Below are 21,912 nucleotides of genomic sequence, written 5' to 3'. Positions count from 1 at the left end.
TACCACTTTCTACAGTCAGCACACTTTCTCCTGCAACCTATAAATATAAAATATCAATATCAATATAAAGCTGTCTTTGACAACTTGGTAATAAAGCGGCAGATTGAATTTAGGCACAAATGCTAGATTGAAAATGTAAAAGTATGAATAGCTTTTAGCAATATATTTTTAAATGATTGGCAACTTTCTGTCGCCTGGTAGCCTGGCCCAGTCTTCTTAGGCCTGGCAGCACCCAGTTAGGTCCATAACAAGTGAGAGCGGATACCTAGCTCCCTGGAACAGCCTGAGGCAATCAGCTCCTTTGCTAACAGTAAGTTATTTGTATTTTCTGTATTAAATAAAAATGCATGTTTTAAATGAAACACTCAGTTTACTCAATATTGTTCAGACTGACCTTTCCATTATCAGAGTGTATTCACTCTGCCTGGAGCATCAAAGATAAACCCTAAACTCTTCACCTAGAGAGGAAGGTGGGAGGAGCAAAATTCAAATGTTTTCCTTGTACCTTATGAATCTATGTTTCCTTTGTAAAGTGCCATTCATTGAGGGGGGGAAAAACCGCTCCTCATTCCACCTAGAAAATTCAGTTTTAATCTTATTGCTGGCTTTTGAATTGTTACTGGACGTACTCCCTGAGGGACTTGATTTGAGAGACATGAGTTAGTTATTCCATTTTCCATAATAAAGCTCCTCAGAAATAACTTTCACATTTCTTAGTGACAGATCAAAAAAGGGGCAATTTTTCAACCTGGAGAAATTGAAATATGACTTCTCTATTTTACAAGTCAAATGGCTGGAAAACTACACAAAACAGGAGAAAGCTGCTCATTGGATTCAAACTCAAGCAAACAAGCCTCTTTTGTGCTCCCTTCGAAAAGTGACACGCTCACTCCTATCAGTGCCAGCTTGTGGGTACAGAGCGTAGCCTGCCAGCTTCCAACAGGAGCTGTCTGGAAGTGCCACTGTTTGATCCGACAGCTTCTGCCCCCCGACAAAGTGCCACAAGGGACAAGGAGGCAGTTGTCATGCAGACCTCAGACAAGGAGGCCTTATCACCGGACCACAAAATCACTGCAGGGTGTATCCCAGTGGCCAGAACCCGACTGACATAGGCTTTCAAATGGGAAGAGCGGGGATATCTTAAGTCAGGACTGTAGCCTGGCAGGAAATTATGGTTCGGGACCTGTTCCAAACTTAGGAAGTTAGTCACAGGTCCGAAGTTATTTAAAGTAAATAAGCTTCTTTGTTTCTTTAAGGTAAGGACATACAGATTCTGATTCAATGGAGAGTCATTTTAATTTAAAGATAATTTTCACTGCTTCCAGGATTAGACTAAAAGCCAAAATATGAAAATTGGATCTAAAGGTAGTTAATCAGGAGTTAGCAGGACTCACGGTGATCAACCATGCTTGAAGACTCTGACTTTCTGGAATTCAGCGTGAGGCATGACAACGTGGCGTTGGATGTGAAGGGCCCACCAGCACCGGATTGGCCGAATGTGTGATACTTCAGGACTTCTGGCATGTTCTTTTCATCTTCTGTGTTAATCCTCTGAGGCTGTATGTGAGCCATGTAGTGCTAACTCTGAGGAATAGGGAGGTCAATTTGAGTAAAGTTTCTGGAGTAAAAAATACTGAAGACATTTCCTTCATGTGGATTACCAACTGGATATGAAAATACTTCCCCCCAAAAAAGACGTTTTCAAAATGTTTAGAGCTTTGGAAAACAAGTAAATTAACATGGAACCTCCCAAGAAAGCTACTATGAAGAACTAAGTTCACTCGACTGCATAAATTATGAATATCTGTTGCAAAGGGCAATTCTGATGTAGCTAAGCAAATTTTGCTTCCAAATCCTGTAGGATGAAACCTTAAAAAAGGTGTTTGAGTAATTGAGGAAATAACCCAGACAGTGAGAAGCCCTGCTAATTAACATGAGGTGAGGGGATACTTGAAAGTGGAATTTAGGTTAACCAGAAGTTCTGGATGGCATGCATCTTTACTAAAAGAAACAGAAGGAAACAGCACGTTAATTAAACTTTCTAATACACAACATAAGCCTTTAAAATGCCAATAAAGAAAGAAATAATATAATGGATTTTGATAAAAATATCAAGCAATTAAAATGAGTAATAACAAATTTAGATTTTGAAGCTTATGAGTTTACACACGCAGAAAGAACACTACAATTTAACATATTATTGTCTAAGTGGCTTTCTTGATTGTAGGATCTGTCGTATTGACTACCTAATGTCAATCTAATTGCAGAACGCACTGAATATGATGGATCCATTTACACATTTCCAAAGTCAAAAAAATTTATCCCTAATTATTAAAATTTATCCCTAAAGACTCTGGCCTATCGAAGGGATAAAAACTAAAACATAATTTATCTAAATGTTAGATTATATAAATGCTACATACACCCTACGTCTTAATATTTTTTTAAACCAGAAATGGCTACCCTTAGTACCTATTATAATAATTTTAAGGCATTCTCTGCCTTCTGATGCAATCCATCTTCATGGCTCCCATTACTCCTGTTGCCAGTATCGACGCTCAACTGCCAGGTATTCGCCATGCAAACCTCAAGCTTTCTAACCCCTAAGCATTTCCTCACGTTTCCACGCATACCCATCACTTCCCACTCCTTCGCACCCCGTTCTACACTTATCTAAATCTGACCTTCAAAATCCAGCCAAAATGCCGCTTTCTTTGTGGCAAATGTCTCCTTTTACCCAGCCAGATGCATTTCCCACCCTGTGCTCTCGCGCCTCTTACCAGTTTCCATCATTAAAATTAGAGTTCTCTGGATGACTGTCTCATTCCCACGCTAATCTGTTACTTTCTTAAAGCCTATACCTACTTTATTTACTATTTTCTTCAACATCTAGCACATTGCCAGCAACTTGCATATTGTTAATATGCATTATTAATGAATAAATGATCTCTTTTCAAAAAGAGATATGAAAAGGAAATGTTTACATTTTCCAAAAGAAATAGGGATGCAGAGAAAAGGAGGCAATTTTGTTCATCTCCTCAGTGTTACCTGAATCAGATGATTATTGACTAGGATATACATTTTCATTTAAGGAAAATATGCTTTAAAACTGTATTTTAAAAGCTGTATTTTTAAAACAAAGCACAGCTTTTTTACATTTCTGGGTGACTATTGTATGCCTTTCATAACATTAATGCAATATGAAGTCCTCCCTCTGTGCAAGCAGATTAATACACTACCATCGGTGAACAGCTAGAGGAAATACCATGCTCCTTTGTGCCACCTGCTAACCTGTGGGACAGTGTTTAATCTTGATGAGCCTTAGTTTCCCCATCTTTAACATAGGAATAGTTGTTTTCAGTCTTACCTATTTCACAAGTTTGTTGTGGGAGGTGATAATGTAAGTCGTAGCACCTTGTAAATTGTAAAATTCTTCATAAATGCAGGAATAGGTGAAGGAGATCAGTATAATGGACATTAAAATAATGATATGGAAAGGAGAGAAAATGAGTGAGTAAATGACTGAAACAGGTCAGAGCCTTTAGGTCAAATTTATATGAAGTTTTCTGTGAAGTGACTGAAGGAAAGGTTTCGTTGTACAGGGACTTAGGTTTCCACCACAAGAAACGGTAATCCCATAAGGGCAAATATTAATTACTGAATAATTTCACTTTGTGTATCTATAAGATTTCCAGTTTAATCAGGGATTCTTATAGATGAGAACGTTCCAGGCCTGAAATGATCTTCAATCTGATTTACTCACTATTACCATTTAGGAAGGACAATTTTATTCTCTACTCTCCTACTATTGAAGTCAGTTTAGTAAACATCTAAGACGTTTTCCATCATACTTCATGGGATTCTGAAGTGTTAATAAAGTTGCTGGAAAGGAATATTGTGGAACCTAAGGATAAAAGGGGAACTGAACATTCACTTGTTCTAAATACCACCCAAACCTGGAATCCATCTGTAGAATCCCTGACCTAGATAGTTCCAATGCAGAAAAAGGAATGGAAGGCAGCTGCTGATCCCTCACTTAAATAGAAATAGGACTCGTCTTATTTTTGATGTGTATGATGCTTTGGTCCACCTGGTGTGCAGACGAGACACACTCACATGGTGCTTTTCCTTTAGCCGTGCCTGCGCCCTTGGTCATCCAGGCCCATAGTACACAGTTCCAAATTAGCTAGGTCAATGGACAAATAAATTTTCGGTTTTAATTCCCCTTCTCTCTTAATGAGAGTTTATTAGCATACCTACAGACATTTCCTAAGAGCACCAGCTCCAGTCGGATTACACCTCTGATGGATTTTGCTGTTGCCTAAGAAGTTCCAGTCTCTTTCCCAAAGGGGCCACTGAACAGAGCCTGTGTTGAATAGCAAATGACCCCTGAAGAGTTACAGTCACTCCGGCCCCTCATGTGGCCTGCCCCGAGCCCTGAGGATTTTAAGCATTTCGCAGCTCCATGATCAAAATGCCAAGATGTCTGTAAATTATTCGGCCAGTCCTCATATTGTGCTTATGGTTCATGTCATTATTTAAAATTTATAACTTTAAGTGGCAGTAACTGATAAGTGTTATGGAAACTTTGCATCCTGTATTTTGGATAAATTTCATTGCAATTCAAAGAACAACAATAACTTAACTTAATCATAACCCAAGTAAACCATGTTTCTTCCCTCCCTCTCTATCGCACACCCCAAACTTACAATTTATAACTTGGTCTAAAGATTGAATTTTAACTTCATATTCATGTCCTAATTAAAACACGAGTAGTTGAATGAAACGCCCATTGCCTAATGACTTACTGCATGTTCCTGTCACATCATGTAATCAAAGGGCAGGGTCGCTGGTTTTCTCTATAGATTAAAGTCTTCCCCGGAGCAAAATTTACAACTCAAGGGTGTTTGATAGGAAGTCGTCCTGACTGTGGGGTGACCTGATCCGGAAACTGACTTTCAGTCTGATTCAGTGCACCAAACTCTGGGATGGCGAAAACCAAAACAGAAATCAAACTCTTAGATTTAATCCTTTATGTCAATGTATCTGTGTTTATAGGGTGTGAGGCTTTAATCCCGTATCTCTGTGTCTTTCTTAGAAGACAAAGGGAAGCTAAAAGTCAACAGTTCCAGTCAGCCGTCAAGCTCTGAAGGCGGCTCATTTCTCCTCAAACCTGGCACAACGACCCTGCCACCGGCAGCAGACACCTCTCCCTCCAAGAGCACAAATGGAGCTCCTGGTACTCTTTCTGAATCAGAAGAAGAAAAAGCCAAAAAATTGCTTTATTGTTCTCTATGCAAAGTGGCTGTGAACTCCCTGTCACAGCTAGAGGCACACAACACAGGTTAGCCGTTATGGTTGGGATTTAAATAATGTTTATAACGAGATCCAGCTTTTCTCATCAAAACACCATTAGGTGTTCAAACGTTAGGTTTGTTCAACGTCTTCTCTACTTTCATGATTCAAAGGTATAATTTGGAAAAAAGTGTGATCGTAATGACTTTACAAACAGCAAGTCAAAAGCAGGTTGGAGATAAAACTTGTTCTGTTCTTCATTTCCTCAAAAGTGTCTAATACTTTCCAAAACTCACTGTAAAGAAGTGACAGGGATGAAGACAAATATCTGTGTACAATGTTCGCTGTAATACACTGACAAGAGAAAAAAATGGAAGCAACCTAAACGTCCTTCAGTAGGGGATGTTGACTAAATTATAGGAACTCTATATTATAGATTATATTACTCAGTCATTAAAACGTAATTCAAAGAAAGTGTGGATACAATTTGATATGTGAAATTTTCAGAATTTTTAATTAGCATGATCCCTATTTTGAAAAATTATATGTATTTGTATGCTGATTTTTTCAATTTAAGTGTAATTGGGATGTAATATTATATTAGTTATATTAGTTTCAAGTATACAATATATAGATTGGACATTTTTAAACCTTACAATGTGGTCACCCCACTAACTCTAATAATCATCTTTCACCGTGCAAACTTCTCACAATATTATTGACCGTATTTACTTCTTTCTTTTTATTGAATTTATTGGGGTAACACTGGACTATACTTACTTTTTTATATACTAAAAATGAACCTAAAAAGAAATGCACTAAAATGATCATTTTGATTACGTCTGGGCTTTGAAAATATCAATAATCTTTATTTTCTCATGCTTCTCTCTATTTTCTATATTTTTTATTCTATACTCTTGTTTTCCCATTTTTTACAGTGAAAATCTGTTAAGTGTATAATAAGAATTAAAATGATATTAAAAATAAAAGCATTGGGAAATTCAGCCTGAAAATACTTCTCAAGAATAAGAAAACAAAGAGCTTCATGTAGTTCTTAAATGGCCATTTAATACATGTCTCCTTCTGTTTTAGGGTCTAAACACAAGACCATGGTCGAAGCTCGTAATGGGGCTGGTCCAATTAAGTCCTATCCTAGACCTGGATCAAGATTAAAGATGCATAATGGCAGTAAGGGTTCAGGACTACAGAACAAGACATTTCATTGTGAAATCTGTGATGTTCATGTTAATTCAGAAATTCAACTCAAACAGGTAATGTATTATGAGTTAATAGCCACTGTTTGGGGGGGTCACTACTTAACTGTATTTCATAATCTATATACTGTATTTTGCTGTGTATACTGCACACCCATGTTTTTGGACAAACTTTCAGGAAAAAATATCTTTTGTTTTCATTTTTTAATTTAATTTTTTATTTATATTTAGATACTTGGTTTTTGTATTATAAAGGAATTTTAGCATTTACTTTTGGACATATTATGGTACAAGAAATAATATATAACAAACACAAGGACAGATACAAGGTATTTCTGGTGCTACCCATGTGTAATGCGCATCCTTATTTTTCCCTCAAAAATTTGGGCAAAAAAGCATGCATTATACACGGCAAAATACAGTAATGATTGTCACTGTGCTCACAGTTAAATTTACTTATTTTAGTCAGCGTAAGAAACATCCAAACCTGTAAGAATTTATATGAGTTTCTTTGAGCCAAACTGACAACAACTGCCAGGAAGCAAAATCTCATCAGATTGAGAAAATGCTCCAGACAGTGGCAGTTTTACACCTAATTTTATACGTTACAATCAAAGCAGGAGGCATGAGGGGGTTACATGAAATCCATTGGTGATGGATTAGGGAGGCAGGAGAAAGCAAAAGGGGGAAGACTCTCTGGAATTGGATAAAAACTAAAATGAACAGACACATACTTCTTTTACACTGTGGGTATAGGATAGTTAATAAGCAACGTGATAACAGTAACACTGAGGGGTTTTGTGGTCTCTGCTCTGGTGAGTGAGTTGCCGTGAGGGGCGTGGAAAAAGGAAATTACCCAGACACCTCAAAGGTATGTTATGATAGATGCAAAAAGGCAATAGACAGGCTCAGTTAAGGTAAAGACTGACTTTGTCCGGGAAGATACTGGGCTATGACATGGCTACCTGCCATGGCTCTCTTTTAGTTGGGAATTTTTAATTCAGATCGTTCTATGTGGTTAGGTCTCTGAGTTTGTAAGGCCTCCCCCTGGACTTGTCAGTATTAGTATATGGCCCCTTTTTTTCATCCTCACCTTTACAGGGTGCATACAACATTCAAAATACAGGTGCTCTGTGGAAGAAAAAGTCTATACTGAGAACTTGCACACACCTTATTACTCTATGTCAAATTCAAGACTCAGTAGTAGAGACAGATGAGTACAGCAGTCACCTGGAGCTTAGAGTCAAGCAGGAACTTCTGGAAGATAAGCGAGATGCTCAGCTGGCCTTCCAAAGACCCAAAGCCTGGTTAGTGAGACAGACTCAACAGTCAGAGTGGTAATACCAGGCAAAGTCGGATAAGAGCTATAGAGAAAGAGGAAAGGGAGAGAGGCATTACAATTGAGTGGGGGCAAACCTTAACTTAGAGAGCAGGGTGATTTTACTGACACTATTACCGAGCAAAAAAGGGGGTTTGTCTGCCTGCTGCCACAAAAGCCAAACCTGTGAGGCTGTCAATGTTGAGAAAGGAAAGAGGTTTTACCCAGATGCTGCACAATCTGGAAAATTACAGATTCCCCATCTTAAAGCTCATCTCTTTCGCAAAACCAAGACAAAGTCCAACCATCCTCAGGAAGACCAAACAAAAGGCAGTGCCCAGGTTTCCCGCTCCATTTTAAAGCACCATCCTTTGGATCCCACAGGTGGCTGCTAAGTAGTCATCCAGAAAGCTTAGCTCGTTCCTTGCTGCTGACCATTTCAGCGCCCCTCCCCCCCGGGTCTGCATGTGGACTACATGCAGCCATGGGCCATGCAGTTGCTAGGGCCCCAAGGTCACATACTCCTGGGGTGGAGAGCACGTGCACATGACCCGTGTATCATCAGGTGGGTGAAGAACAAGAGAGGCTCCCTCCTGGAGAACATGGGCCACGTGGCCTTAGCAGCCACGTGGCCCATGGAGAGAATAGGCCAGTGCACCATCTAAGTGCAGGTCAGAGCCAGCAAGCCACGAGCAAGAGAGAGAGCCTTCTTTGTTCTCCTGGGTTTATCTTAGCTTGGGTGTGGGATGGACCAGGTGCTTTCTCAAAATGACCAATGAAGTTCTCAAACTTTTGTGTGCTATGGGTGGGTGCACCTCCCAGCCAACCCCTTTCTTCCCCAGGCTAGACCAACAGGCCTCTTTGGTCTAGCACATCCCCATGCCTCCATTTTGACTTCTGTGGGCAGGTGCGTGCCTTCCCTTGGTCCCACCCCCAGTCTGGTACTGGAGAGGTGGAGGGAAGGGATTTTTACACCCTCAGTGTGAGAACCTCCCCCTGCTACCATTCAAGGGAATTCGGGAGACGCCCTGGACTCACGCTGCATTCTGAGGCTTCCCTGTTGCCCTCCTTACGGGCTTTGGCCTGGCGTCTGCAGCGCCTTCACCACCTCCGTGAATGCTTCTCTGCAACTGGGCCTAACCACTGCATTCACTGGTGGAGGTGCACCACTCACCGTGCCCACCAGGGTTCCCACCACCTCTGGACTGGGCAGTCATATGGCTGAGATGCCAGGCAGTTGGATGGTCCTCTGCAGCAATCAGCTGAGCCTCAGCCTCTGAGATGATGGGCTGTGCTCACAAAGAGGTCCTCCTCCTCCCTGCAGCTTGGCACAGTCTGTCAGGCATCAGGCACCTGGCTCACTGAGAACAATAAGGGGCGGGCAATGGCTCATCCACTAGTAAGGACACTGCTTGGAACTTGTACCTAGAACTGGGTCCAGCCACCTCTGGTATTAAAGCCTCATAAATCATGGTGAAACTCAGCTACTTCTACCTAGGAAATATATTTTACATGGAATAAAACTCACATTTAGATTCAGCTAACGCATCAAACTTTTTTCAGCACATTTCTAGCCGAAGGCATAAGGATCGAGTTGCAGGGAAGCCACTGAAGCCAAAATACAGCCCGTACAACAAACTCCAGCGGAGCCCAAGCATTTTAGCAGTAAGTTCACCTGGCCTGTTCCTATTTTGTGGGGCAGCCTTGCTGTCTAGGGCAGGTTGGTAGGTAAGGAGGGCCTCGGGACTAATTGGTTCTGACAGGTTGGGAACTTAAATAGCCCATGTAGACAGAAGTTTTAAAATAACTGCCTAGTCCCTGCTGTAGGGCACCTTGAAGAAAGCTTCCTTAGAGAAAAGAAGCAGAATCTCTTTAATACATAATAACATACCCTTTACCAGGACCTTTTGAAGAGACTGCTTTCTTTAGCATATAAAGAAAAGTAAAGGCTCAGGAACAAGGAATGCAATGACTTTTGAACCTGGGGAAAGGGATTGCTTTCAGAAAACAAAAACTCATTAATTTAATGTCTTCCTCCCTCCCTTTTCCTTCTCCTCCCCCCATCTCCCCAGAAGGTAAAGTTCATGCATGGGCTGCTCTCCTTCCGGGTCTAGTAGGCAGGTTGGTAATCAGCCTGTCTCACCTGCTCAGTTTTCAGTTTGTGTGCAAAAATATGCAAGGACTTCAGCAATAGGTGTCATATGATGAATGGATTTCATAATCTCCCTGGGACCCAGCCTGGCACTCTGTGTGAGTTCCAAGCTGAGAGTGGCCAACTGGAGGTGGTACTGAGGTTTCTCACCTTCCAGCTTCTTTAAAACCTTCATCTGATGCTAAAATCAGTGTAACCTGCATTAAGCGAACACGCTTGCAAAACTCTTCCTGATTGCAAAACAGAAATTAAGAATCCATTTCTTACTTCACAGGAGGATTCCACCCTGGGATTGCTTTACATAGAGAAATTTGCTAGCCCACCTACAGTGATTCCCAATGAAAGAAATTTGAGTTAACTGCAGTTTTTCAAGGAATACTGCTTAAGTGGCCAGGGAGAGAGGTGCAAACTGTCTTTGTTTGTGGGCCCTAACTCCAGGAACCCCACTCATCTATCCCAACGTGGCTTTTGGAAAAGAAGTGAGGGGAAGGGTCGTGAATAGCCTTCAAAAAAATTTTTAAAAACTCTTTGAAGGCCACATTGTGGTTTAAGACAAGTCAGAATTTCGAATTGAGCTCCGTTGTCTAGGCAGGAAACCTTCTGGGGATGTTTGTGTTTGCTTTCTGAGTCGCAGTATGAAATAGATTTAGGATCTATTCAGAGAGGCCTTCCTGTGTCCTAGTGCCCGTGGGCAAAGACCACCCAAAAAAGTTGAAATGGACACACATCAAAGCAAAGGTACGCCAGCAGCCTTTGAAACCAGCTTTGTGAAAACAATCATGTCTTGATGTCTGAAAGATTCTTAAAATTTGACTTTTTAATGTTGGTGTCTTACTTATAAAAACGTATAATGTGGTGCTCATTCAAAACAATATCCCTACCCCTTTCCTGGTGTTCTCCCTCCTTTAGGCAAAACTCGCATTCCAGAAAGATATGATGAAGCCTCTGGCCCCAGCCTTCCTGTCCTCGCCCCTGGCGGCCGCCGCAGTGTCCTCGGCGCTGTCGCTGCCGCAGCGGCCTTCGGCCTCGCTGTTCCAGGCCCCGGCCCTACCGCCTGCTCTCCTGAGGCCCGGACATGGGCCCATCCGCGCGGCGCCTGCCTCCATCCTCTTTGCTCCCTACTAAGTCTGCAAGCCCCGAGTCGGCCGAGGCCAGTAAGTAGGAAAGTCGAGAAGGAAAGCCAAAAGGATTCAGCAGTTCAAGTATTTTGTGTTGCAGTGCCCCCGCCCAGCCACAAAATGTGAGCCGACTCCAAAGAGTAACACATCACTAGAGTCAAGAGTGCTTTTAGGAACCGCTCCTGTCATTTAGGAATCTGAGCAGCACAGGCTTTACTTCCCTATTCCCTAACCCCCACCTCCCCGCCACCCCATCCTACCCCATTCAATTTGTGTATCTGAGATATTCAGTTTCTTGCAAATGTATTGGTCAGAAAATATATATATACATATACCATTCTCTATTTTTCCACGAGTGTGATCTGGCTTAGAAACCATGTGGAATATTTTCCTGGCAGACTTGAAACATAGGGTCTTCCTCCCATGACTGTAAATAACTCTGGAATCCAACTGGGCCCCTTCTAGTGTGGAACAAAAGTAGGTGAACACAAGTGCTGGCTTGTGGAGACCATCTGACCAATGGATCACAACTTGTCTTGTCGGTGTGCTGTTGCTGACAGGGATCGTGCACTGTTCTACGCCCAAGTACTGTTGCATCCTGTGTGGTACTGGATCTGTATCGCTCATCTGAATTCAACATTTTCAGTTGCTGTGTGAATGTTAGGAAGCAAGGTAGCTTTGAATGTTCTCATTAAGAGAACAAAAGATAATGTATTTTTCTTTATATCCTATTTTATTTGGTGATATTTAAATGAAATAGAAAGCCATATTACAGAGCTATAATTTCTACCTGTTTGCCATTTTTGTTTAACTTATTTTGTAGCTGCCTCACAGTTTGAGTTGCTAAGCAAATGTATACAAACAGAAAAGAGCTTCCTAAATTGCACATTTTTGCACCTCGTGTGCATTCTGCAAGACGACAATGAATCCATGTATTTCTATGTAATTACCTTCTTTGTTTTTAACCTGTTTCCATTTGTAATGATGCTACATGATCTTGTGGCTCCCTAATGCAATAATGTACAGAAGATAAAAAATTTATAATTGAACAGTTTGTCTTTCTGTTCACTGACTATGTTGCAGGTCACGCTCCTGGGCCCCATTTCTAAGCTGGGGTTTCCATCACAAGACCGGAACGTTTGTGGTCAGGGGCGAGAGGTATCATAACACAACAAAAGAGAGTGAACTCTTTTTGAGCATCTGTATCTGCAGTCCATAAATGGTAAAATGTCTGTGTATTTTTTTAAATGTACCTTTTTAATAAAAGTACAAAAAGTAAAAATCTGTTTGTGTTTTCAAAGTTATGTTCTCCTGAGACAGCTTCAATTTGAAATCATCTGGTGAAAGATCTTCAGCAGATGCAAAGACTGCTTTTTACACAGTTAGCATTCTCAGCTCTTATTTGCAGTGTATTTGTTTGTCATGTTTATTCATTACCGTCCCCGGCACCTGCATGAGATGAGACTTTACTGCCACTTTCCCTCGGAGTCTCAAAGAAATTGGGTCAAAATTGTGAGTGTGGCCCAAAATCACAGTAGTGGCCTGGCAAAAATTGGGGGCTGATTCTTTAAAACTTGCTGTGGTCTTCTGAAGCTCCAACCCATCTGTTATTCATGTCCATGGCAATTACAGTCTTTTAAATTTTTTTTGTAGAATTTTATTTCACTCCTCCCCCTTTACCTTCTGTAATCAGCCCACCCTTCTTTTCTTCCACCTCGTTCTGTTCTTAACTGTGTTAGGATTTCAGTTTGACATTCAGAATTTGGTTGATTTTTTTTATATGACTAATTTGAACTCTAACCAACACTAGTTACACTAAACCTGGGTTGGACCATTAGGCAGGCTTATGGACATCATACTCTGAAGTTGTGTTTAACACTTTGCAGAAGTTTTTTTTATTTTTATGGATTTCAATGGTAATTATTACTTATTTCTATTGTATCCTCACCTATTCCATTAAAGGAACTGCAATCCTCAAAAATTGTTTAATGTCAATATTTAAGTAGACTCAGGAATTTACTGTGTAGATTCATAGAGTTTAAAATATTAAAAAATCATCTCAGGAGGAAGAATAAAGGAATAACAATTAATTTAAATGAATGCCTCCAAAAATAAGCCATGAGTAGCTTCAAACAATGATTTATAAAACATTACTAACCAGATATATCTTATCATCCACCTGATTCCAAGGTGGCAGCGTGGGTCAGTCCTGAGGGGATATACAGTATTTGGACTAATACCTCTTCTTATGCCATTTCTTATGGGAAAAACCACAGTCCACCCTCTCTACTTACTGGGAAAGTTCAAAAATGTGTTGCTTGCTCTGACAGTCCAGCTCTGGTCTCTGTGGAATCTGAAAACAGCCCTCAGGTTGGATTGCCAGAGAAAATATAAAACACCCAGTGAACCTTGAATTTCAGATAAACAATGGATTTTTAATATAATATTTTAATAACTTTAGTATGATATTACATAGAGCATAAGTATATCCCATCAATGTATAATATTTGGGACATACTTATATTAAAAGAATATTTGTTGTCTATCTCAAATTCTAATTTAAATGGATAGACTGTACCTTTTTTTCCCTAAATCTGACAACCCTTGTCTCAGGAGCATTCCTCTGCATCTCGAGTACCATTGTTCTTCAAGAGAAAAGCAACCTCTTGGGTATTAGAAACTAAATAATGAGTTTTTAAAGGCGCACGGTGAAATGCACTCAATGAACAGGCAGAGGAAGGGATCTGCAATAAGTGGAAGTCAATGATACATTAACATTGGACAGGACAGAACCGGGAGAATGCAGCTGCAGAGGCTTCCTACTTAAAGCTATACTGATGTCTTCTAACAATGTTAAACTACTGTAAATCAAAAAACAAATTTTCATCTGTATTATGCACCAAACACAACACCCCCTAATTTGTCCCTCCTCTGTCCTTAAATAATTCTTATTTGCTGGAGCAGAAATGGTTTTGGTTGTGTGGAAAGTGCTTTAAGGGAAACTACACTACAGTTAATGTAGCTGAGAAAGAGGATCGAGGGGTTCCCATTGGAAAAAAAGGAGAAGGAGCTGATAGGGCGTCAAGTGGAAATCCTGTTGCGCTAAGACTCCGTGTGGGAGTCTGAGGAGACCGAGTTTGGGGATTGCGTTGCGACTATTCAAGGCCTGACAAGTTCACGGTACTGGGGCAGACTGAAGAACGTTCGTGGAGCTGTGGGGATGTCTGACATGCCTTTATTCCCGGGTGGGCGAGTCACATACACTGCATGTCACCTGTCCACTTGTGTGGCACCTGTCATAGCACCCAGCAGGGAGTCCCCACTGGCTTAAGTACTAGAGGCAAAGAAAGCCATCTTCCAGCCAGAAAATTATATAACAGCATGATTCTGCACATGTGAGCCCACTTCATGTTATGGGAACAGTTCATCGGACCCAGGCTGAAGGCTGTGAGAACACTACTTATCAGGCCCAGTCAAGGCTGTGGGAACACTGCTTCCCTTAGTTACCCAGACACCGGGGTGAGGAAGCCAGACTGCCTCCGTTTACTCTACAAGGATGCTTTGAAAAATGAGAACCCACTCCCTGGGGTGCCATGAGAGAGAGAATCATGGTGGCAGGAAAGACATGTCCAGGACTATTTGACAGATACAGAATCGAGGCATACACCCTTGATAAATACAAGTATCTTCAAGTAACTGGTGAGGGGATTCATTTCACCTCTGAGGTCTTCTGTGCGGATCCTGGCCTCTCTTTACAGTGTTTCTTCTATACGATTCCCGTTTTGTCAATATGATGGCCCTCAATATGAGAGGCGACATAGGCTCTTTGGGAAAACGCCAGTGTCTGGTACCTTGGTGGGCTGAGGAGAAGCTGTGTGGTCCAAGAGCAGATTCCACAGGGGATGCTCGTCTTTGCCTCCTTCCTTCCTCCAAGTAATTAGCTGCTTAAGGAAATTCAGGGACATGATGCAGGTTCTCAGCAGCTATGCTGTGTGACTACCAAGAATTGCTCTGATTACTTTAGCTAAAATTTCTAAAGCCAGAGTGACAATAAAGTGTATTCTTCCACCCCTCACTAGGTGTTCAAACTGCATCAAACCTCTGCTTGTCAGATGGAATCCATTCCATGGTACAATGAAAATATCTTCATATCATATTATTCATTATCAAAACTCACTTATCTACAGACGATTGGACAAGCTTGTCATTAAACACCTGCTTTTCATTTTTATCATAGTGAACAAGTAAAATTAGGATAGAGGAGAAATGAATGAGAATAATACATAATTTGCACTTAAAAGACCTGAATTCAAATCCTGGTCATATCATACACTCATTAGTTTTGTGATTTTATGTCAGAAAATGATTTTATGTAATATTTCCACAGCCTCAATATTTCACATATATAAAATAGACATAATGTTATCCAACACACAGGGTGGTTATAAGAAACAAATATACTGAACATGTAAAAATGTTTCTAAAATTATACCTTGCTTTATAAATTTTCATAAGTGGAAAAATAAACTCAATTTTTCTTATTTTAAATTTCTAAATTTTAAGTAAGATTCTCTCAAATTAGCCAATTTTGAGTCTTTGGCATTAACATAGAGTCAGAGAAAAATACATCTGTAACATAAAGAAGAAATAGCAAATTCAGTCCAGTCAAGATGGAGGTGTAGGCAGACACAGCTCACCTCCTCTCACAACCACATCAAATATACAACCAACCTATAGAACAACCATCACCCAGAACTGTCAGATACCGAGTTGAATGGAAGTCCGATAATTACTAAATTAAATAAACCACATCCATCCAGACTGGTAGGAGAGGCAGAGATGCAGAGACATGGAATAGGCTGATCCCACATCCATGTGTGGTGGATAAAAATTTGAGAGGGATATCTTGTCAGTGAGCAGCCCCAGTCCCACACCAGGACCCCAGCCCAGGGTTCCAATGCCAGGAAGATAAGTTCCCATAAGTTCTGACTGTAAAAACCAGCGGGGATGAGTAGGTGGAAGAAACTTCTGGATTCCCAAGCAGTTCCTCTTAAAGAACCCACACACAGACTTACCCAGACTCACTCCCTCTGAGCTCTGGCACTGGGGTAGCAGCTTGAAGGGCACCAGTGGCATATGTGGAGGAACTGACGTGTCTGGCACCAAGGTGAGAGCTGGAGAACAGCTTTCTCCCAGAGAGAAAAGCAGGCAGAGGCTGTAAATGGGTAAGAATGGCCCCTGCCTTCAAGTTGCTTAAAATGCTGGGAAGTAGAGAGGAGGGGAGCAAAGGGAGCAAGTGGCTGTGAAGACAACACATATGAACATTATTTCAGTCTCTAACAAGTGAAAAAACTAGGCCCATTGGTGGGGCTGGTACCTGTTGCAGAGAGAGTAGATGTCAAGAAAAACTTCCTGGAAAACAGAATCGCTAAAATGGCAAAAAGAAAAAGCACTTGAACAAGTAATGGCATGAGCAAAGGCACAGCAGTGTGAAATTCAGTGGGTGCAGGGGACCGCTTGCAGTTCAGAAAGCTGAAAACACGAAGCAGGAGGGTAAGAGTAGGCTGACAGGTAGAATGGTTCAGTCGTGAAGAACCTCATAGAGCAGTTCGGGTGAATCCTCACCTGAGAGCTTTAATTGGGAGTAATATGATCAGATGTGCATTGAGGGAGATCTTATTTTGTAGAAATAAAACTAAGGGATTGGAAAATGTTATGCGGACCAGAGAGACCGTCTATGAGGCCACAAGGATGACTGAACTGCATCCTTGGTAATGAAAACTATGAAATGCTTGGGACAGCAAGAACCACTATACAAACCTAAGCAAGTGCAGCAGCATGATTTAAGCAGCAGCACTTTAAACAATTTAAGAGCAAGAACAGGAAGCAAAGACTCACTCTCTACTCTTTGAAAGAGTTCACCTTCGTAATCTCAATGCATCCTGCGGGGAACCTTGCACTAGTGAATCCTGATATGAGTGAACAATGAGCACAAAGAGTGGCTAGTGTGTAAAACTTCTGCCCCCTCATCCTGAAGAGTCCCAGGCTATAGTAATCTCTGGGTTCCACTGTTTAGTCTTTTGATGTACCATATTGCTTAGTGTTCAGTGGCAAAGCAGTCTCTCCTCCCCTTGTAAGTTTCTGTGAGCTGAGAACCAGAGAAGCAAGGCTGTTAGACCCCTGTGCAAAATAAGAACAGAGCTCCCGGAGCAGCCTGAGGGATGCTCCCAGGACTAAAGTATACTAGAATCATTCTTAGATTTTTTGACATTTATTTTAGCTGCTTGAGTGCAGCGCTTTCTTTTCCTTTCTTTTTCTCTTTCTTTTCTTTTAGCACTTTCTTTCCTTTCTTACTTTTAGGTGTTCTGTAGTGTTTGTAAGTTGAAGATGTAATATAAATAGTCCTGGCTGGGTGGCTCAGTTGGTTGGAGCATCATCCTGTGCTCCAAAAGGTTGTCGGTTCGATCCCTGGTCAGAGCACATACAGGAGGCAAATGATCGATGTTTCTCTCACATCAAATGTTTTTCTTTTTCTCTCTTTCACCTTTCTTCACTCTAAAATCAATAAAAACATATTCTTGAATGAGGATTTAAAAAAGATGTAATACAAATGACTTCTGGACATATATTATGAATTATTATTATACCAAAAGAATAACCAGTTTCTTAATTCATTGAACAAACCATGATATGCCAGACACTGTCTTAAGAATACTAAAATAACTAAGGCTTCCACCTGTCCCTGAAGATTATTGAGACCTTCAGAAAAGTAAAGTAGTAGGAGTAGTAGTTTAGTTTTTATATGTGTCTGTTTTAACTTGAATTGATTTCTTCTGTTTCTGATAATGCTGAGATGAGTTTAATCCAGAGCACTTAAACTTCGCTGAGGACCAGCTGAGGAACTCTCAGAAAATATCAAAGCCATGGCCTCCACATCACACCAACTGAATCAGAATCTCAGGAGGCGAGCCCCTGGAATTGATGGGGCAACGAACAAACTGTCCAGGTGATCCTAATAAACTGTCAGGTGTTTACTAACCATTTACAGCTGAAAAGGGACCGCAGCCATGAAGGCAACAGAAGTTTGGTGCCTCTGATCACTATTATCTGAGGGCAAAATACCTCTCCCAAGCCTGAGGAACAATACAAACAAGCTGGCCTTCCGGATACAGGAGAGGTGGGGGAGAGAGGACCTTTCAGTTAAATGAGGCCTCTTTTTTCTTCAAACCATTGTCTAATCCACCCATGTGCGGGCCTCCAGGCCATTAGAACTGACGTCTGCCACTGCGTTCCTAGAGAGCTGAGAAAAATGTTCTCATTTACTATGAAAATCCTGACAGTGAAGAATAAAGTCTGGAGGTAAACCTCCCAAAATTACATATCTAAATATAAAACTCCTGAAGTGGCGCAGAGTAATCTGTTGGACCACTAATGCTAGACCAAAACAATTCTTGTTATTCAACTGCCCACAATCTATACAAGTTCTTGTATGGTTGGCCTCAAAAATCACCATAGGAAATTGTCACGTGCCAACTTCAGATCAGGGTGAATTTCAGATCAAATAGTGGTTTTGGGTGCATTAGACATGTCTGCTACGTCATGATAATGAGAGTAGGGAAATGCAATCCCGCATATTTAATAGATAATAACAGTAAATGATGGGTAGAGATAGTAATGCTAAGAAGTCCTGAATGCTTCTGAGTCATAACATGTGTTGACAGTCTGAAGCTGCTTCAATGACCTTTCTCTGCCCTGAGCATGAATTTTGCCAGCCTCCATGTGATGATGTTGTCTGATTTCCTCTGAGACCTCGTGGCATAATTACCAGACTCTGTAACATGAGCCCCAGGGGGAACCCCACCCAGAGTCACACGTCCTTGTCAGTGCTAGAAGCAACTGCACAACCAGAATCATATTTCATATAACAGGTCACATTTTATGAGACAGAGAGAAGAGGGGGCCTGTCCCTACTTTTTCTTTTCATCTTTTAAATTCTGCCCCATTTTGCTTCCTCTTTTAGGGGTGCCACTGGTGACTAATATCTTGTGCTCTGACCATGACTAGCTCAGAGAAATGTGGGGTGACTCCCTTTTGTGCCTGTTTCAACACTTACTAAAGCAAAGCTGAAAAATACGCATAGCAGGCAGAAAAACAAGCGCATTCACCGAGGGCTGTAAGTCTGGATTCTCCTACTACCATTTGGAGCTCTGCCCAAATCAGCCATTGAGAGAAACCCATGGGCAATGGAAGGCCTCCTGCATGTTTTCTCTCCCTGGCACCTGGAGGCTAAGAGGGATCACCTGTGTGAGTGTGAGTTCGAGTGCTGCACGTGGAGGAGGTGAGCAGGGTTTGCACCAACTCTTAAAGGCCTCTGCGTCCCAGGGCAGGCAGACCCGAAGCTGTGGGACTGACTTCCCAGGACTGAGCCCTCAGGCAACCACCTGCAGGCCTCCCCACTGAGCTTTACCTTGGGCCTGCCTGCCCATTCTCGCTGTATCAAAAAGTAGATAAAATAGTGTTTGTTCTAAGCAAACAGGTAGTGGAACCTGAGCTCTTAGGTAATTGCTAGAACTTGACAATTTTGGATGAGTCTAAATCCTTAGGGGCAGGAACAATGTGACATTTAGGAAGATCAGAAGCGACTTTTGACCAAGGGAGCTCTGGAGCAATGGGAGTGTGCTTGGCTCTGCTCACAGCAGCAGGGAGCATCCCTGATCCAGCACGTGTTGAAGGCAGCACAGTGCTCACTTCCTGCCTGGGGACCAGACGGAAGCATTACAACCAGAGTCGCCACAGGAAGAAGAAAGTTTATTGTTTTGTTGCCCTCATAGGTAAGTGAGCATCCGTTTTCTGCTGTCTCCAAAGATGCTTGGAAGGAAATGGAATGTTCTAGGAAAAGAAAAGCCATTTGTTAATTAATTGAACCGCTTTGGAGAGAAAAAAGGAAAAGAAAAATAGGAAAAGGATGGAATTAAGTATGGATAAATACAAATTAAAGAAGTATGGGAAGCGGGGGAGGGAGGTGGGTTCAGCTGGGGTGGGGTGGAGGGATGGGGAGAAAATGCAGACAGCTGTAATTGAATAACAATAAAAATTTTTTTAAAAATAAAATTTTAAAAAAAGTATGAAGCTCCTGCCCTGGCTGAGTGGCTCAGTTGTTTGGAGCATTGTCAGTGTGCAGGTTCAATCCCCGGTCAGGGCACTTGCGTAGGTTGTGGGTTTGATCCCTGTGGGGGCACATATGGGAGGCAACCAGTTGATGTTTCACTCTCCCATTTCTCTCTAGCTCTCTTTCTCTCTCTCTCTCTCTCTCTCTCTCTTCCCCCACCCTCTATCCCCCTCCCCCTCTCCCTCTCTCCCTTCCTCTCTCTTTCAAACAATAAACATATCCTCAGGTGAGGGCTAAAAAAAAGAAGCATGTGGCTCCTATGGAGATAATGCCTCCATCCAAAGTTCATACTGGCCCCTCTCTCCTCCTGCCACCACCACTCATGATATGGGGGTGCCCTCTCACCAGCGAAGACCATTCCCTTGTTTTTTCAGTCCCCACAACCCCACTTGATCTTAGATTCTGAAGCCCCTTGGTCAGTGTGCCTCTGATCCCGGGATCTCCGAATCTCATTCATACTCTCTGACCTGTGCCCTGCACGGTGGCTTCCGCAATTGAGTAACTCCCTCCTGACTTGATCGGGGGGGATCCTGAAGATGAAATGTTAGTTTTTTATTTACGTAAATGTTTATTTTTTATTGCCTGTTCCCAGGCAATGCAGATAGGCAGTAAGATTAATTAAGTCAACACTCTCTATTACCACTCCTACTATTTCCCCAAAATAAGTTGTCATCTCTGCAAGATAGAGGATTTTCCCCCAAGCCTGTTTAAAAATGGTAATACAACCTCTGTTACAAATGCAGGATGACTGGCAACAAAATGTACAAAATTACTTTTTCTAAATTTAATTAAACTCACGTGGCAAGATGGCTTTTGGAGCCATACTCTTCAATGAGGCTCCGACATATCTGAAAATATCTGGAGAGCTTGGGGTGAGGAGGGCGTGAGAAAAGTCTAGTTGTCGAAACAAAGCAAACAGACTACTCTCACTGTCACCTGCCCAAGAGGAGTTTAGCCTGAAGGCAATGCCTTCAGAGGGAGGCAGTTCTTAATCTTTTCAACTCAAGGACCCTTTAAGAATCTGCTAAAAGTATTGGAACCTTTCCGCAGAAAAAGTTACATACACACCACAGTACTCCATCTTTTTACACGATTCCAGGGCTTTCTCAGACTCCTGGGAACCCAGTTGTGGGTTATGTGGGATTATGTCCTTACAGTTCCTGCTCCATGAGCATTGACTAAGAAATGGCACCCCCAGGTGCAGGCGTGGCCCTGGGCAGAAAGGAGGCCACCGTACTCAACTCTGTAACACACTGGCCACCAAGTGACACTGATTTGATATCCTGTGTCTGAATTTCATTTTAAGAGGGAAGATAGTCTCACCACTCCACCCCAGGCACCACAGCCAGCTCGCGGACGTGCATGCCCAGCAGAGCACTGATGCCAGGGAGCACCACGAGCGCGGAACCCTCGTGGCAGAGTGCACTGCAGTCTTGGGGGCGGGGGACTTGACCGGGCCAGGGCACCAGCAGCAAGCCAGTAAAAATTGGGTATAAACAGGTCAGTGATCTCGTTTGTCCCCACGGGCTGGTGACATCCAAGTTATAGCTAATAATTACATTCTTTAAATCATTATTTGGTACTGGAAATGAGAGGTACGAAGGCATTTCTGCAGTAAAGGAGGAAGGCTTTCAAAACCTCAGTTT

At 41.9% G+C, this 21,912-nt stretch overlaps 1 protein-coding gene across 11 annotated transcripts in view; it reads left to right on the top strand.

Annotated features, from left to right (window-relative positions):
- ZNF385B (zinc finger protein 385B) overlaps nt 1-12,372 on the top strand; it is a 363,316-nt gene extending 350,944 nt beyond the window's left edge. For 10 of the 11 annotated variants that reach the window (XM_053918816.2, XM_053918813.2, XM_053918815.2 and 7 more), the window contains 4 exons: nt 5,099-5,344; nt 6,388-6,566; nt 9,391-9,492; nt 10,889-12,372. In XM_053918816.2, the coding sequence (XP_053774791.1) occupies nt 5,099-5,344; nt 6,388-6,566; nt 9,391-9,492; nt 10,889-11,104 (743 nt within the window). In that variant the 3' untranslated portion in view covers nt 11,105-12,372. The remainder of the gene's footprint in view (nt 1-5,098; nt 5,345-6,387; nt 6,567-9,390; nt 9,493-10,888) is intronic. The other variant, XM_053918817.2, reaches the window with a different exon arrangement.
- The last annotated feature ends 9,540 nt before the right edge of the window (nt 12,373-21,912 follow it).

Source organism: Desmodus rotundus, chromosome 2 (genome assembly GCF_022682495.2).
Source record: "Desmodus rotundus isolate HL8 chromosome 2, HLdesRot8A.1, whole genome shotgun sequence".
NCBI classification, from domain to species: Eukaryota; Metazoa; Chordata; class Mammalia; order Chiroptera; family Phyllostomidae; genus Desmodus; species Desmodus rotundus.
This window is presented reverse-complemented; position numbering and strand designations above follow the sequence as displayed.